The sequence below is a fragment of the Oncorhynchus kisutch genome, linkage group LG5 (assembly GCF_002021735.2).
Source record: "Oncorhynchus kisutch isolate 150728-3 linkage group LG5, Okis_V2, whole genome shotgun sequence".
Taxonomy (NCBI): domain Eukaryota; kingdom Metazoa; phylum Chordata; class Actinopteri; order Salmoniformes; family Salmonidae; genus Oncorhynchus; species Oncorhynchus kisutch.
Genome location: NC_034178.2, coordinates 2,735,697 through 2,755,068, shown reverse-complemented (window position 1 = coordinate 2,755,068; position 19,372 = coordinate 2,735,697). Strand labels below are relative to the sequence as shown.

The 19,372-nt window shown below is 43.3% G+C and overlaps 1 protein-coding gene across 1 annotated transcript in view; it reads right to left on the bottom strand.

Moving 5' to 3' along the window:
• The window catches only part of LOC109881618 (collagen alpha-1(XVIII) chain-like), an 86,459-nt gene extending 73,449 nt beyond the window's left edge, over window positions 1-13,010 (bottom strand). The window contains exon 1 of the mRNA XM_031824032.1: window positions 12,718-13,010. Coding sequence (XP_031679892.1) covers window positions 12,718-12,802 — 85 coding nt within the window. The 5' untranslated portion in view covers window positions 12,803-13,010. The remainder of the gene's footprint in view (window positions 1-12,717) is intronic.
• Between the last annotated feature and the right edge of the window lie 6,362 nt (window positions 13,011-19,372).

The following is a 19,372-nucleotide window of genomic DNA, read 5'->3' as shown; positions in this document are numbered from 1 at the left end:
CTGTAGTTTCGATCTAAGAAAAGATCTTGGTTCAATACATCGAATATACCATCCAGGGGAGAACGACTGCCTCCTCTCATTAAAGCCACGGAAGTTCAAGGCCGACTGCAGTACTGCAGACATTGTTAGCAGAAAACAGGATAACCAATTATAGTGAATGGAAAAATGGCGATCTTTGTGGTAAATCTTTGTGTAAATAAAAACTTGTTTTGAAGACAACCATGTTAGGGTAGTAGTGGTTAACTAGCCCCCTGGGGTAACTGCCCCACCCCAAAGACCACAAGATGTCACCAACACACTACAACAAGTTGCCCCCAACACACTACAACATATTACTACTTTACTAAAACATTGTGCAGGAGGTGGGCTCATGAGTTCTGCTCCAATTTTACTGGAGATAGCTTTGTTTGTGACCTACAGGTACAAATTAGAATCATGCAATATCAGAGCATTCGAGAGCTGCCACATCACTGTTACACTGAGTTAATTAGTTGTTATTAAATGTTATATTCCAATGTTATTAAATGTTATATTCCAATGTTATTAAATGTTATATTCCAATGTTATTTAATGTTATTATTTATATTACATTCCAATATATTCCAATGAATTTTTTATCAATTAAAATCAACTATTGAAAACCTTTTGCTCCTGAATGTAATTTATTTTAAAGACTGCTGGGATTAAACTCATGCATTATACAAATCATATTTAATGCAGTTGTACATAATGGATTGTTTGGAAAAGGAACAACAAAGAAAATGAATGTGCAGGTGAGTTAAAAAGAGGGACTTTACATCAAATCTCCTCATAGTGCAGATATTAATGGTGACATGTGCAACGCCATTTCCCCATATTTTTAAATGTTTAAATCATTAAAATAAGACAACTAGACATAGCTTTGAAGTATTACTTACCAAATCATTTCTAAAATAAAACAGATTAAATTGATTTTAACACACCTGTGTGAAACCCTATGCCATAATCGGCCAGTTACCCCGGCACTTAAAAAAAACGCCCCTTTTCTAAAAACAACATTTCATGAAATAACTAAAAGTGTAAACTGTAGCCAATTATTTCCCTTTATAGTTTATTCGCCTAAGCATGACCTTCATCCACAAACATTTCTCAAACGTTGTTTTTTTGTGTTAGCAATTAGACATTGTTCTTGGGGGGGGCTAGCTACCCCTTAGTACCCTAATAATAGATGCTTCTAATGCACCAGGTGGATGTCATAGAAACAATTATTTAAAAATCGCACACAGAAGAAGTTATAGGGATAATTTAGTTGCTAATGGCAGCCTGCCGTACCTCAGTCGGCCTTCACATTGAGTTACTCAATGAGAGGGGCAGCACTGAGCTAGCCTGCAACGTCACTTCCTAGAGTATCTCAAACTGCACGATATGCTTACATGAGAAGCCATTTTAACTGACTTAATTTGGCTTTAATTCACTATTGAGTCTTCACATAGGAATTTATGGTGTCACGTGATCAATGGCTTTGTCCATTCATACATAGTCATGGGTACCATCACAATTAATCTGACATTCTGTTTTTAAACTGCATATAAACAGTATTACATTGTTTTAAACTAATCTGCAGTTTCTCACCCCAAAAAAATTCCACTCCAATGACTAATCCCTAGGGAGTAAATCTAAGCCCCACCCTCTACCCTTTAGGCTCATGGAGACAAATAGCCGTGTGAATCTAGCACTTGTATTTTAAATGGACAATGGCCCCACAGTCGGCTAGGATCCAGTTAGTTGTTCAGGTTGGAGTTAAATTGGGCACCATGCCATCTGGCCACCATGTGGGAAGTGAATGAGAGCATCCTCTTCCATTCCACCAGGCCTGATGAGACGTAGAGTACCCACAACACAATAGATCCTCCAGTGGAAAAGTTAGACACTCGGCTGTCTTATCTGAGATCCTTTCCCACTATGCTGAATACAGACATCTCAGACAATTGTCTTGTTCTGTGTTGATCAAACACTTTAGAAACCGTCTTTCCATGACCAGTGAGTCACTCACTCAACACATAGCGGTTTCTCTGATACAGTGACTGACTAGCAAAGAAGAGAATTCAGGGTAAATGCCTTCTATGTTTTGAGAGGCTGCTTGACACAGCAAGATATGTGCAGTGGTGTGTGAACTACCTGTTAACCATGAAATAGTCTGTTAACCATTCAATGAAGTATACATACAATTGAATCCTGATGTTTATTATTAAGCCCCCTACTGCCTTCAGAACAGACTAAATTCGATGGAGCATGAACTATACAAGGTGTCGACGGAGCATGAACTATACAAGGTGTCGACGGAGCATGAACTATACAAGGTGTCGACGGAGCATGAACTATACAAGGTGTCGACGGAGCATGAACTATACAAGGTGTCGACGGAGCATGGACTCTACAAGGTGTCGACGGAGCATGAACTATACAAGGTGTCGACGGAGCATGAACTATACAAGGTGTCGACGGAGCATGAACTATACAAGGTGTTGACGGAGCATGAACTAAACAAGGTGTCGACGGAGCATGAACTATACAAGGTGTCGACGGAGCATGAACTATACAAGGTGTCGACGGAGCATGAACTATACAAGGTGTCGACGGAGCATGAACTATACTAGGTGTCGACGGAGCATGAACTATACAAGGTGTCGATGGAGCATGGACTATACAAGGTGTCGACGGAGCATGAACTCTACAAGGTGTCGAAAGCGTTCCACTGGGGTGCTGGCCCATGTTGACTCCAACACTTCCCACAGTTGTGTTAACTTGGCTGGATGCCCTTTGGGTGGTGTACCATTCTTGATACACAGGAAACCTTTGAGCATTAAAAAAACAGAAGCGCTGCAGTTCTTGACTCACTCAAACCGGTGCGCCTGGCACCTACTACCATACCCCGTTCAGAGGCACTTAAATCTGTTGTCTTGCCCATTTACCCTTTAAACGGCACACATGCACAATCCATGTCTCAATTGTCTCAAGGCTTAAAAATCATTCTTTAACCTGTCTCCTCCCCTCCATCTACACTGATTGAAGTGGATTTAACAAGTGACATCAATAAGGGATCATAGCTTTCACCTGGATTCACCTGGTCAGTCTATGTCATGGAAAGACCAGGTGTTCCTAATGTTTTGTACTCTCAGTGTATCATTACATGTTTTCTTAATGGTTTCCATGACAACAAAGCTATGTTAATAGGGCCATGTCGTGAGGAGCAGGGGATGTGATGCAAGCCCCAGCCTGCGGTCTCCCCTGTCCCCACCATCACCCCTAGCACCACCTCAAAGCAGCCTGCCCAGTCTGACTGTGCAGATGGCTTAAACGTTGCATTCCGTACCATCAAACAGGACCTATTCTGTTCAAAGACCAATTTAGATGGGCGAGCTGATATAAACACAAAGAAAGGTGGAAGAGGGTATGAAAACATCCTCTTCTCCCTGTTAGATCATCCATGTATGTCACTATTACACTATTATTACACTTCCTGTGGCTCTCCAAAGCATCCTGGGATTGTCGTTGACGTTTTCCCTAACTGCTGGTCCGTGGTCAGATATTTGTTATTAACCAAATGGCTTCCTGTTAAGACTTGTGGTAGGGTAATCAGATCCCATATCTGTGGTTAGGGGTAGCCTCTACTACCTTACTTAGAGCAACTTAAAAGTTAAAAGTCTAGATGGGTTTGGTCAACTAGGCTAGTAGTAATTATAGTTAAGAGTGGGACAAAACACAGGTATTAACATGCTAGAGCTGTCTACAGAAACACTTAGGAACAAAGAGGAACTTCCCTGGACAGGAAGTGCTTTGAGAGACTAGTCAAGGATCATATCACCTCCACCCTACCTGACACCCTAGACCCACTCCAATTTGCTTACCGCCCAAATAGGTTCACAGACAACGCAATTGCAATCACACTGCACACTGCCCTAACCCATCTGGACAAGAGGAATACCTATGTGAGAATGCTGTTCATCGATTACAGCTCAGCATTTAACACCACAGTAACCTCCAAACTCGTCATTAAGCTCGAGACCCTGGGTCTCGACCCCGCCCTGTGCCACTGGGTCCTGGACTTTCTGACGGGCCGCCCCCAGGTGGTGAGGGTAGGAAACAACATCTCCACCCCGCTGATACTCAACACTGGAGCCCCACAAGGGTGTGTTCTCAGCCCTCTCCTGTACTCCCTGTTCACCCATGACTGCGTAGCCATGCACGCCTCCAACTCAATCATCAAGTTTGCAGACGACACTACAGTGGTAGGCTTGATTACCAACAACGACGAGATGGCCTAAAGGGAGGAGGTGAGGGCTCTCGGAGTGTGGTGTCAGGAAAACAACCTCTCAGTCAACGTCAACAAAACAAAGGAGATGATCGTGGACTACAGGAAACAGCAGAGGGAGCACCCTCCTATCCACATCGACGGGACAGTAGTGGAGAAGGTGGAAAGTTTTAAATTCCTCGGCATACACATCACAGACAAACAGAAATGGTCCACCCACACAGAGAGCGTGGTGAAGAAAGTGTAACAGCGCCTCTTCAACCTTAAGAGGCTGAAGAAATTTGGCTTGTCACCGAAAACACTCAACTTTTACAGATGCATAATCGAGAGCTTCCTGTCGGGCGGTATCCCGCCTGGTACGGCAACTGCTCCGCCCACAACCGTAAGGCTCTCCAGAGGGTAGTGCGGTCTGCACAACGCATCACCGGGGGCAAACTACCTGCCCTCCAGGACACCTACAACACCCAATGTCACAGGAAGTCCATAAACAGCCACTGCCTGTTCACCCCGCTATCATCCAGAAGGCGAGGTCAGTACAGATGCATCAAAGCTGGGACTGAGAGACTGAAAAACAGCTTCTATCTCAAGGCCATCAGACTGCTAAACAGCCATCACTAACATTGAGTGGCTGCTGCCAACATACTGACTCAAATCTCTAGCCACTTTAATGATAAAAAATTGGATGTAATAAATGTATCACTAGTCACTTAAACAATGCCACTTTATATAATGTTTACATACCCTACATTACTCATCTCATAGTATATACTGTACTCTATACCATCTACTGCATCGTACCTATGCCGCACGGCCATCGCTCATCCATATATTTATATGTACATATTCTTGTTCATTCCTTTACACTTGTGTGTATAAGGTAATTGCTGTGAAATTGTTAGAGAACTTGTTAGATATTACTGCACGGTCGGAACTAGAAGGATTTCACTACATTCGCATTAACATCTGCTAACCATGTGTATGTGACCAATCAAATTTGATTTGACTTCCCTGGACAGAGCAGAGGTCTTACTACTTCCCTGGACAGGGTAGAGGTGTTACTACTTCCCTGGACAGGGTAGAGGTGTTACTACTTCCCTGGACAGGGTAGAGGTGTTACTACTTCCCTGGACAGGGTAGAGGTGTTACTACTTCCCTGGACAGGGTAGAGGTGTTACTACTTCCCTGGACAGGGTAGAGGTGTTACTACTTCCCTGGACAGGGTAGAGGTGTTACTACTTCCCTGGACAGGGTAGAGGTGTTACTACTTCCCTGGACAGGGTAGAGGTGTTACTACTTCCCTGGACAGGGTAGAGGTGTTACTACTTCCCTGGACAGAGCAGAGGTCTTACTACTTCCCTGGACAGAACAGAGGTCTTACTACTTCCCTGGACAGAGCAGAGGTCTTACTACTTCCCTGGACAGGGCAGAGGTCTTACTACTTCCCTGGACAGAACAGAGGTCTTACTACTTCCCTGGACAGAGCAGAGGTCTTACTACTTCCCTGGACAGAGCAGAGGTCTTACTGCTTCCCTGGACAGAGCAGAGGTCTTACTACTTCCCTGGACAGAGCAGAGGTCTTACTACTTCCCTGGACAGAACAGAGGTCTTACTACTTCCCTGGACAGAACAGAGGTCTTACTACTTCCCTGGACAGAGCAGAGGTCTTACTACTTCCCTGGACAGAACAGAGGTCTTACTACTTCCCTGGACAGAGCAGAGGTCTTACTACTTCCCTGGACAGAGCAGAGGTCTTACTGCTTCCCTGGACAGAGCAGAGGTCTTACTACTTCCCTGGACAGGGCAGAGGTCTTACTACTTCCCTGGACAGAACAGAGGTCTTACTGCTTCCCTGGACAGAGCAGAGGTCTTACTGCTTCCCTGGACAGAGCAGAGGTCTTACTACTTCCCTGGACAGGGCAAAGGTCTTACTACTTCCCTGGACAGAGCAGAGGTCTTACTGCTTCCCTGGACAGAGCAGAGGTCTTACTGCTTCCCTGGACAGAGCAGAGGTCTTACTGCTTCCCTGGACAGAGCAGAGGTCTTACTGCTTCCCTGGACAGAGCAGAGGTCTTACTACTTCCCTGGACAGAGCAGAGGTCTTACTGCTTCCCTGGACAGAGCAGAGGTCTTACTACTTCCCTGGACAGGGCAAAGGTCTTACTACTTCCCTGGACAGAGCAGAGGTCTTACTACTTCCCTGGACAGGGCAGATGTGTTACTACTTCCCTGGACAGAGCAGAGGTCTTACTACTTCCCTGGACAGAGCAGAGGTCTTACTACTTCCCTGGACATGACAGAGGTGTTACTACTTCCCTGGACAGAATAGAGGTGTTACTACTTCCCTGGACAGAACAGAGGTGTTACTACTTCCCTGGACAGAACAGAGGTGTTACTACTTCCCTGGACAGAGCAGAGGTCTTACTACTTCCCTGGACAGAGCAGAGGTCTTACTACTTCCCTGGACAGAGCAGAGGTCTTACTACTTCCCTGGACAGGTCAGAGGTCTTACTACTTCCCTGGACAGGTCAGAGGTCTTACTACTTCCCTGGACAGGTCAGAGGTCTTACTTCTTTCCTGGACAGAGCAGAGGTCTTACTCCTTCCCTGGACAGAACAGAGGTGTGGTTCAGGATTTGACCTGTTTATCCCAAATTGCAATACAGTCTCCTTTCTGGTTTTCTTTTCATCATGACCACTAAGAGCAACAAGTCTACCAAGACGCTTCCACCAATGTTGTCCTAACAACAAGTCCACCATGACTCTTCCACCAATGTTGTCCTAACAACATGTCCACCAAGACGCTTCCACCAATGTTGTCCTAACAACAAGTCCACCATGACTCTTCCACCAATGTTGTCCTAACAACAAGTCCACCATGACTCTTCCACCAATGTTGTCCTAACAACATGTCCACCATGACACTTCCACCAATGTTGTCCTAACAACATGTCCACCATGACTCTACCACCAATGTTGTCCTAACAACATGTCCACCATGACTCTTCCACCAATGTTGTCCTAACAACATGTCCACCATGACTCTTGAACCTGAGCCCTGCCCAGCACAAATGTCCTGTCCTCCTGTCCCTCTTATTGAACCTGAGCCCTGCCCAACACAAATGTCCTGTCCTCCTGTCCCTCTTATTGAACCTGAGCCATGCCCAACACAAATGTCCTGTCCTCCTGTCCCTCTTATTGAACCTGAGCTCTGCCCAACACAAATGTCCTGTCCTCCTGTCCCTCTTATTGAACCTGAGCCCTGCCCAACACCAGAGTCATTTGATGAGTCAGACAGTGACAGGTAAAGCTAGTTGATTTGTCAGCTCCCTTTCATGTGCCCCTAGTCACACCCAACTCAAGACACAACTCACCAAAGTGTCACAGAGATCACGATATAACTATATGGCAGTACAGTAGCTATCTACAGACTAGAACTACCATCCTGTCTCTAGTTCAGAAATATATGGTAGTACAGTAGCTATCTACAGATTAGAACTACCTTCCTGTCTCTAGCTCAGAAATATATGGCAGTACAGTAGCTGTCTACAGACTAGAACTACCATCCTGTCTCTACTTCAGAACTGAAGCAGACATGTTTTCCAGCCAAACCCCAGAGGGGTAGATTCTTTATCATAGTTTAAGCACAGCTTATAGGTCTGCACAGTATAATGAGCAGTGCAATTTTCAGGTTGAAGGGATGTCTTTCAAACATCCAATGTCACATTCCAAGCCACTGCCTGGGCCTAGAGCCCAGCCGAACTAGCCTGGGCCTAGAGCCCAGCCGAACTAGCCTGCAGAAAGACCTCAGAAGTATGATCGTACATTGTTTGATAGTTTGGTAATAGTTATGTGAAATCTATTTGACTACATTAGCAGAAATAAAAAGTGTATGTTACTTAGACATTCATCATATAATCTTCCCCCAATATGTGTTATTACTATAGTTCCACAAGACCCAACCATCCATCAGTCAACGTACACAAAACATAATGCTGCTACGGTGTTAAACACTGGTATGATTATGACTGAGTTTGGGACCTCATGTTCATACAGGTTGTTGGAACAGCTGTGGATCCAGGAAAGGATCCAGATATTTTGGAGCCCTATGAAACAACAGAGTTTATCATTTAATTACAGCATGAGACAGAAGCTACCCTACAATACATCAGCGTTCCCCTGCCTTTCCACTCAGAAACATCCTGTAAGGAAAGAGACCACAGCTCCAATACAACCAATCATTTCCAAGACACCTACTGTAACATGGACAGAGATGCCACATCTGTTCTGTGTGGAAATATTGCTAAAAAGAATGATCATGGAATTTCTGAAACCCCTGATGATATGAATTGTCTGTAAGTCCATACAAAAGACACAGCGTTCCAACAGAGTTGACCTCTATGTGAGTTAGCGGGGCTGAAGGACACTGTGTTCACTGCCACCCTGGCATGGTCAACAAGAGAAGGAAACAAAGACAGATGAAGTCAGGTTGCCACAAGATGAACTGGCATCTGTTTCCCTGGAAAGACTGGCCTGGCCAACCCTCAACCCTCCCTGGAGAAGGGAAAGTCTGAGCACACCATCAATCACTAGCCTGGAGGAACTCACAAATAATGCTGCACACGCACACACCACATTCACACATAGAGAAAGAGAGAGCGAGACAGACAGACAGACAGACAGACAGACAGACAGACAGACAGACAGACAGACAGACAGACAGACAGACAGACAGACAGACAGACAGACAGACAGACAGACAGACAGACAGACAGACAGACAGACAGACAGACAGACAGACAGACAGACAGACAGACAGACAGACAGACAGACAGACAGACAGACAGACAGACAGACAGACAGACAGACAGACAGAACAGACAGACAGACAGACAGACAGACAGACAGACAGACAGACAGACAGACAGACAGACAGACAGACAGACAGACAGACAGACAGACAGACAGACAGACAGACAGACAGACAGACAGACAGACAGACAGACAGACAGACAGACAGACAGACAGACAGACAGACAGACAGACAGACAGACAGACAGACAGACAGACAGACAGACAGACAGACAGACAGACAGACAGACAGACAGACAGACAGACAGACAGACAGACAGACAGACAGACAGACAGACAGACAGACAGACAGACAGACAGACAGACAGACAGACAGACAGACAGACAGACAGACAGACAGACAGACAGACAGACAGACAGACAGACAGACAGACAGACAGACAGACAGACAGACAGACAGACAGACAGACAGACAGACAGACAGACAGACAGACAGACAGACAGACAGACAGACAGACAGACAGACAGACAGACAGACAGACAGACAGACAGACAGACAGACAGACAGACAGACAGACAGACAGACAGACAGACAGACAGACAGACAGACAGACAGACAGACAGACAGACAGACAGACAGACAGACAGACAGACAGACAGACAGACAGACAGACAGACAGACAGACAGACAGACAGACAGACAGACAGACAGACAGACAGACAGACAGACAGACAGACAGACAGACAGACAGACAGACAGACAGACAGACAGACAGACAGACAGACAGACAGACAGACAGACAGACAGACAGACAGACAGACAGACAGACAGACAGACAGACAGACAGACAGACAGACAGACAGACAGACAGACAGACAGACAGACAGACAGACAGACAGACAGACAGACAGACAGACAGACAGACAGACAGACAGACAGACAGACAGACAGACAGACAGACAGACAGACAGACAGACAGACAGACAGACAGACAGACAGACAGACAGACAGACAGACAGACAGACAGACAGACAGACAGACAGACAGACAGACAGACAGACAGACAGACAGACAGACAGACAGACAGACAGACAGACAGACAGACAGACAGACAGACAGACAGACAGACAGACAGACAGACAGACAGACAGACAGACAGACAGACAGACAGACAGACAGACAGACAGACAGACAGACAGACAGACAGACAGACAGACAGACAGACAGGACAGACAGACAGACAGACAGACAGACAGACAGACAGACAGACAGACAGACAGACCAAGGAGGGCCTACAGCAGCACCTAGATATTCTGCACAGATTCTGTCAGACCTGGGTCCTGACAGTAAATCTCAGTAAGACAAAAAATAATGGTGTTACAAAAAAGGTCCAGTTGCCAGAACCACGAATACAACTTCCATCTAGACACTGTTGCCCTAGAGCACACAAAAAAACAGTACATAACTCAGCCTAAACATCAGCGCCACAGGTAACATCAGCAAAGCTGTTAACGATCTGAGAGACAAGGCAAGAAGGGCCTTCTCTGCCATCAAAAGGAACATAAGATTTGACATACCAATTAGGATCTGTCAAAAAATACTTTAATCAGTTATAGAATCCATTGCCCTTCATGGTTGTGAGGTCTGGGGTCCGCTCACCAACCAAGAATTCATAAAATGGGACAAACACCAAATTGAGACTGCATGCAGAATTCTGCAAAAACTTGCTCTGTGTACAACATAAAACACAAAATAATGAACGCAGAGCAGAATTAGGCCGATCCCCACTAATTATCAAAATCCAGAAAAGAGCTTTTAAATTCTACAACCACCTAAAAGGAAGCGATTCCAAACCTTCCCTAACAAAGCCATCACCTACAGAGAGATAAACCTGGAGAAGAGTCCCCTAAGCAAGCTGGTCCTGGGGCTCTGTTCACAAACACAAACACACTCCACAGAGCCCCAGGACAGCAACACAATTAGAACCAACCAAATCATGAGAAAACAAAAAGATAATTACTTGACACATTGGAAAGAATTAACAAAAAACAGAGCAAACTAGAATGCTATTTCGCCCTAAACAGAGAATACCTGACCACTGTGACTGATGCAAAATTAAGGAAAGCTTTGACTATGTACAGATTCATTGAGCATAGCCTTGCTATTGAGAAAGGTCGCCGTAGGCAGACCTGGCTCTCAAGAGAGGATAGGCTATGTGCACACTGGCCAAAAATTGAGGTGGAAACTGAGCTGCACTTCCTAACCTCCTGCCAAATGTATGACCATATTTCCCTCAGATTACACAGACCCACAAATAATTCAATATTTTTTTTACCTATTGGGTGAAATACCACAGTGTGCAATCACAGCAGCAATATTTGTGACCTGTTGCCACAAGAAAAGGGCAACTAATGAAGAACAAACACCATTGTAAATACAACCCATATTTATGTTTATTTATTTTGCCTTTTTAACTAAAACTATTTGCACATCATTACAACACTGTATATAGACATAATATAACATTTGAAATGTCTTTATTCTTTTGGAACTTGTGTGAATGTAATACTTACTGTTCACTTTTTATTGTTTATTTCACTTTTGTTTATCCATTTCATTTGCTTTGGCAATGTAAACATATGTTTCCCATGCCAATAAAGCCCCTTAAATTGAATTGAATTAGAGAGAGAGAGAGAGAGAGAGAGAGAGAGAGAGAGAGAGAGAGAGAGAGAGAGAGAGAGAGAGAGAGACAGAGACAGAGACAGAGACAGACAGAGAGAGAGAGAGAGAGAGAGAGAGAGAGAGAAAGTGACATTTGTTATGTCTTTATTCTTTTGGAACTTTTGTGAGTGAAATGCTTACTGTACATTTTTTATTTCACTTTTGTTTATGATCTATTTCACTTGCTTTGTCACTGTAAACATATGTTTCCCATGTCAATAAAGCCCCTTAAATTATAATAGCTGATTGAGGATTTCAGTGAAAACATTACAAAGATGAAATGACTAATAAACGTCAAGTCAATATTATGTCTAGCAGGTTAAAAGACCACCACAAGCTCTGGCTTGTATAGTAGACTAACCTAATATTGTACTTTATATTCCAATGCAACTATTGAATGTGCTATTGGCGTTGGTGTTGGATGATTGTCTTTGCGGTTTTAGCTGTTCATAGTTCCGGACAAGCCTAGACATACATTACCATTAGCACAACCACCACACTTCATTCCTCCCTTGAGTGATGGATCAAATATCACTATACCTGATTATGCCCAGAACAGTCCACAGCATAGGTGTCATAGAAACCGAAAGGTTTTCCTTATGTGGTCTACAATTGGTATGCCATCAAGAGTAGCTGTAATAAACTAATTTCAGTAGGGGTTCAAATAAAATCTATAATCTCCTATAACGCAGATGTAAAATGTTTTTATTCACAAAATGTAACATAGTAGGCTGTTATTTTATGTTGTAATACCAACTACAGATGCAATAGTATTCACTTACAAAGATATTTAAGTCACGTGCATTTAAAGTCTCAAAAGGCTTAAATTTTGCCTGTACATTTCGAAGAAATTGCAAAAATGCATCCGATATATATATATATATATATTTATTTACCTGTCCTTTGAGTTTCTGTCCGTGTGACAACCAGCAGAAGTACGCAGGTATGCAGACCCAACGACCACCTGTCAACACAAGGCATGCTTTTCCGCTTATTTGTGCAAAATATTTCCACAAATCCTTTTGTTTGGTAAGCAAAATGCAAAAATATTCATGCACATTTGGGCATCTCCGTCTCGGTCCTAGAACAGTGTCGTTGGAATTAATGGCAGGTACGCAACGCAGCCTTTGCACAGTTCCAAGGTGAGTTCTCTGCCTGCGCACGGAACCATGAGTACCGAAACAGAATTGACAGTATAATCTACAGTAAAACGTTAGTTTGCGGGCGCTATGGACAAAACCTAAATTTATCCACGGGATTTTCCCCTGGGTCCTAAGTGTCCTAATGTTTTGGTAGATTCATCCAAACCTCCGTGACTGACAGGTCCAATCGAATATACATACTGTACACACTGACATTTGGCGCCTTTTATGACTTCATGATATCCACATACCTTTCACAATCATGTAAACTAACATAGGGCACAGTCAAACAATTATTTACACAATATGCAAGTTCTTCAATAAGCTTTCTGTACACCAAGACTAAATCTAAATCTAATCAAAGGCTGCAGGAAAACGGTATTATCAGCATTTAGTTGGCTTATACATGTCCCCATGTTGAGACATGATGGCATATAACACATGCCCCTAAACCCTGCATTCCACCCAGAGAGAATGGAAAAGCTGCTTAGCTGACAGACAGTGAGTGTACAGTGTGCAGTGTGTAGTGAGTCTGTCCATCTAGCACTAAATCAACCCACCCACACTGTTAAAGCCTACATGTGGAAACCAATATTCTTTAATGAAGACATACAGTGCTTTCAGGAAGTATTCAGACCCTTTTATTTTTTCAACATTTTGCTATGTTACAACCTTAACCTAAAATTGCTGAAATAATACATCAGGCCTCCATTGTAAAATAAGAATTTGTTCTTAACTGACTTGCCTAGTTAAATAAGGTTAAATAAAATAAAATAAAAAAACATAATAACAAAGTGAACACAGGTTTTAGAAATTTTTGCAAATTTATAAAAATTCAAAGCATAAGTATTCAGACCCTTTGCTATGAGACTCAGGTGCATCCGGTTTCCATTGATCATCATTGAGATGTTTCTACAACAAGATTGGAGTCCAGCTGTGGTAAATTCAATTGATTGGACATGATTTGGAAGGGCACACACCTGTCTATATAAGGTCCCACAGTTGACAGTGCATGTCAGAGAAAAAAAACAAGCCATGAGGTGGAAGGAATTGTCCGTAGAGCTCCGAGACAGGATTGTGTCAGATCTGGGGAAGGGTACCAAAACATTTCTGCAGTATTTAAGAACACAGTGGAACACAATGGCCTCCATCATTCTTAAATGGAAGAAGCTTGGAACCACCAAGACTCTGCCTAGAGCAGAACTGAACAATCGGGGGTGAAGGGCCTTGGTCAGGGAGGTGACCAAGAACCCTATGGTCACTCTGACAGAGATCTAGCGTTTCTCTGTGAAGATTGGAGAACCTTCCAGAAGGACAACCATCTCTGCAGCACTCCACCAGTCATGCCTTTATGATAGAGTGGCAGCCCACTTATGACAGCCCACTTGGAGTTTTCCAAAAAAGCATCTAAAGGACTCTCAGACCATGAGAAACAAGATTCTCTGGTCTGATGAAACCAAGATTAAATTATTTGGCCTAAAAGCCAAGCGTCATGTCTGGAGGAAACCTGGCACATTCCCTACGGTGAAGCATGGTGGTGGTAGCATCATGCTGTGGGGATGTTTTTCAGCGGCATGGACTGGGAGACTAGTCAGGATCAAGGGAAAGATGAACGGAGCAAAGTACAGAGCGATCCTTGATGAAAACCTGCTCCAGAGCGCTCAGGACCTCAGACTGGGGGTGAAGGTTCACCTTCCATCAGGGCAACAACCCTAAGCACACAGCCAATACAACGCGGGAGTGGCTTCAGGACAAGTCTCAGAATGTCCTTGAGGTGCCCAGCAAGAGCCTGAACCCGATCAAACATCTCTGGAGAGACCTGAAAAGTGCTGTGCATCAACGCTCACCATCCAACCTGATAGAGCTTGAGAGGATCTGCAGAGAAGAATGGGAGAAACTCCCAAAATACAGGTGTGCCAAGCTTGTAGTGCCATATCCAATAAGACTCGAGGCTGTAATCACTGCCAAAGGTGCTTCAACAAAGACTTGAGGCTGTAATCGAGTAAAGGGTCTGAATACTTATGTAGATGTAGTATTTCTGGTTTTTATTTTTTATAAATTAGAAAACCTTTCTTAAAACTTGTCTTACTTTGTCATTATGGGGTATTGTGTGTAGATTGATGAGGGGGAAAACCTAACAAAATGTGGAAAAAGTCAAGAGGTCTGAATACTTTCTGAATGCACTGTATGGCCAGTTGAATTGCTTTTCAAGAGAGATTTCCCAATCCCTAAAGAGTGGCATTTATTGATGTGGTTCAAGCAAATTTAAATATGGTTCATGTTATGTCAACGGACATCATATGCCCATGTTATTAATTGTACAATATGTAGTTTGTATGCAGGTTGCGTAGTTCAGCCTTGCACTGCTAGCTACAGTACTCTATGTGTGGTGTGGTCAGATCTGCTGACCAATAGATCAGTGATGGCATTTCTTTGTCAGTAGAGGGCAATCCTACCCTTGGCTTGGCTTGAGCTACTAGAATAGAACATAACAGAATGGAGTAGAATATAATGGAAAAGAATAGAATGGACTAGAATAGAATGGACTAGAATAGAATGGAAAATAATAGAATGGACTAGAATAGAATGGAGTAGAATATAATGGAATATAATTAAATTGGATAGAATTTAATAGGATATAATAGGATTGAAGACAATAGAATAGGATAGAATAGAATGGAATAGAATACAATAGAAGGGAATAGAATAGAATGGAATAGTTGTCTTATCCCAAAGGGAATGGCAGGAAACAAGACACATAACTGACAGCCATAATGACTCTCACTCTCCTCTCAGGAGGGTCAACACAGTCACGGTTGTTAACAAGTCAGGAATTGCGAAACGCAGCCAATTTTGCTCGCCTGTCATTTAGTTCAGTAAGCCAAGGAAACTCACACAAAATGTCAAGGTCATCATGTAATCTTAGAGTGCTGCCAGAACATGCCTGACGTTTCTGAGAGGTGAACCATGTACAATGAGTTTTTAAATGACTAGTCTACTCCTGTGTTAGGTTAGATAGCTTGCACATCTGAAACTCTGAATCTCCAGGTACCTCATTTCGACCTCAGTCTTGTCCACACACGTAGACAGGCAGGTCCACTCGTCTTTCAGAGAGATTTCACCACGCTGCTCAGCTATGTAGCCTGGAGGTGTATATCTAGGCGTTGTGTTTCTAGGGCCTTCATTTCAGAGCCAGACTCCATCCATCTTCCTCCACAACTTGGGCAGTCAAAGCACAGGAAGTGACATTTCCAAGGTGCCACTTAAACTGTGACTGCATATGAACGTTATTAGTATAACGTATAATATATATATATATATTTAATCCAGTAGGATAAACATTCCAAACAGCCTACCAGACCACTCGGAGGCATCCACATGGTCCTAAAGCACATCGTTGCCACGTTTTGTATCACATTCCAATGATAAAACTGGGGGGGGGGGCATATCCCCAGTGAAAGGCATTTTATTTTACAATCAAATAAGGGGTCTATATGCTTTGACTATGTTAACTCAATCAAGAACTACCAAAGGAATTTTGAACAAGATGCCAACAGAAAGGAAAACCTGAACTGGACATGTCTTTTATTTCAAACATTGCACAGATAAGGACAGCAGTTTTATAACTCTCTCACTACAGGGACGTGAGGAGACCAGTCTCTGTGCTTCTGCCAGAAGTATAGCCATAGTATCTCTTTCTGACAAGTGTAGTTAGAATGAGGCTGCCAGTGGTGGGATAGAGTGTTTAGCACACATCTGTCCAACTCTGACTAGAAAAATAGTCATGATAAAACATTGAATTATAAAATCATATTTTTTGCCTTTTGCTAGCAAGAAAAATTAATAGTATCATATAGTTGTTTCGTGTCCGGTACGATTGTATCATTATTTAAGCGCCGCACATTTTGTGCAAAGGTGATACGTTGTGTAATTTAATCTCACCTATGAGAGTGAAGAGAAAATTCAGCAACTCTCGGAGAACACTGGAAGTTAATAAAATAGTTTCTTTGTTGTCAACCATAAAACCTACGGGTTTCGGCCCTAACCTTCATCAAGGTTTACTCTCTTTGGTTTTTACAGAAGAAAATGAAGGTGAGGTTTATATATATTTCAAAATTGCCTCCGGTGAGTTCAGGGACCAATCACAATGGGGATACAAAACCTGAGGTAATCACATCACGGGAGGCCATTTTGAAATATCTACAGGCCTCCTTCATGTCAATCAATCAATCAATCAATCAATCAATCAATTACATGTATTCATGAAGCCCCTTTTACATCAGCTGATGTCACAAAGTGCTATACAGAAACTCAGCCTAAACCCCAAACAGCAAGCAATGCAGATGTAGAAGCACGGTGGCTAGGAAAAACTCCCTAGGAAGGCAGGAACCTAGGAAGAAACCTAGAGAGGAATCAGGCTCTGAGGGGTGGCCAATCCTCTTCTGGCTGTGCCGGGTGGAGATTATAACAGTACATGGCCAAGATGTTCAAACATACATAGATGACCAGCAGGGTCAAATAATAATAATCACAGTGGTTGTAGGGGGTGCAACAGGTACCTCTGGCTGTAGTCAGTTGGCTTTTCATTCAGAGTTAGCAGGTGCGGTAGAAAGAGAGTCGAAACAGCGGGACAAGGTAGCACGTCCGGTGAACAGGTCAGGGTTCCATAGCCGCAGGCAGAACAGTTGAAACTGGAGCGGCAGCACGACCAGGTGTACTGGGGACTGTTGTAATGGGCCCAGTCACTCACCATACAAGCTGTTGTCAAACTGTTGTAATGGGCCCAGTCACTCACCATACAAGCTGTTGTCAAACTGTTGTAATGGGCCCAGTCACTCAACATACAAGCTGTAGTCAAACTGTTGTAATGGGCCCAGTCACTTACCATACAAGCTGTAGTCAAACTGTTGTAATGGGCCCAGTCACTCAACATACAAGCTGTAGTCAAACTGTTGTAATGGGCCCAGTCACTTACCATACAAGCTGTAGTCAAACTGTTGTAATTGGCCCAGTCACTCACCATACAAGCTGTAGTCAAACTGTTGTAATGTGCCCAGTTTCTCACCATACAAGCTGTAGTCAAACTGTTGTAATGGGCCCAGTCACTCACCATACAAGCTGTAGTCAAACTGTTGTATTGGGCCCAGTTTCTCACCATACAAGCTGTAGTCAAACTGTTGTAATGGGCCCAGTCACTCACCATACAAGCTGTAGTCAAACTGTTGTAATGGGCCCAGTCACTCAACATACACGCTGTAGTCAAACTGTTGTAATGGGCCCAGTCACTCACCATACAAGCTGTAGTCAAACTGTTGTAATGGGCCCAGTCACTCACCATACAAGCTGTAGTCAAACTGTTGTAATGGGCCTAGTCTCTCACCAGACAAGCATAGAGAGTTTGTAGTTTACCTCTTTTGGCATGAACGGGACAGAATAAAGGAAAGTCCCATTGTAGCTCCTATATAAATTGAATGTGTAAAACAAACAGGATTCTCCATGCCATGTAGACTTTCATAGACCCATCCGTAATGCAATAGAACATATTTTATGTCTGTGGTGGTACCATAGTACGTGTTGTGGTAGTTAAGCTGTAGCTACTTCAACAATTCAAAGTGCTTCAGTGACCTCAGTTTTATTTATTGTGTTTCCATGAAACAACACCAGCTGTATGTATTGTGTTTCTGTGAAACAGATGTCATGGCAGTCTCGGGTGGTGACTCGGGTGGTGACTCGGGTGGTCACTCTGGTGGTGGTGAAGTTCTGATGCGCCAGATGGTAATGGGTTCTGACGAACAACACTATCCTACAAGCACCCTCTAATCTATGTCTGCTAACCCAGAGAGAGGCTCTGGGGCTGGGGAGGTAGGGAGGCCATTACCATAGCATATGCAGTGATAGCAATGACGATATGTCTAGTTATTTATGTAGGCCTACATAGCTTTTCCTGCAGTCAAATGACCTAGTGGCCTCCTGGCTGGAATGTTTTTCATATCTTTCATAATTTCATAATTAATAAACTCGGGTTTCTATGTATAACAGTTTTGTTATATTTCAGTCTTCTGTGATGTATATAAAGTGTAATATTGGGATGCAAACTCAAAATGTAATACATTTCAACTCTATATTTGACATGGTACAGGTGTCTTCTTGTTTTAAGCCCATAACCATGTGTGTGAAGGTGTATACTTTTGTTTCAAAGCAGATTTGTTTAAGACTTAACAAGAATCACTCTGTGTGACTCTGATTTTCACTGCAGTGAAAGGTTAAATGCTTCACCAATTGTTTATAAGCAGAGTTTGAGCTCAGCAATTATCAACTGCCCTTCCAGAATGTACATTTAAACATCTATGTCTATGACACATCATACATCGTCTGTGTTTACGGATGATGAGCTAGTGTGCTTGATGCC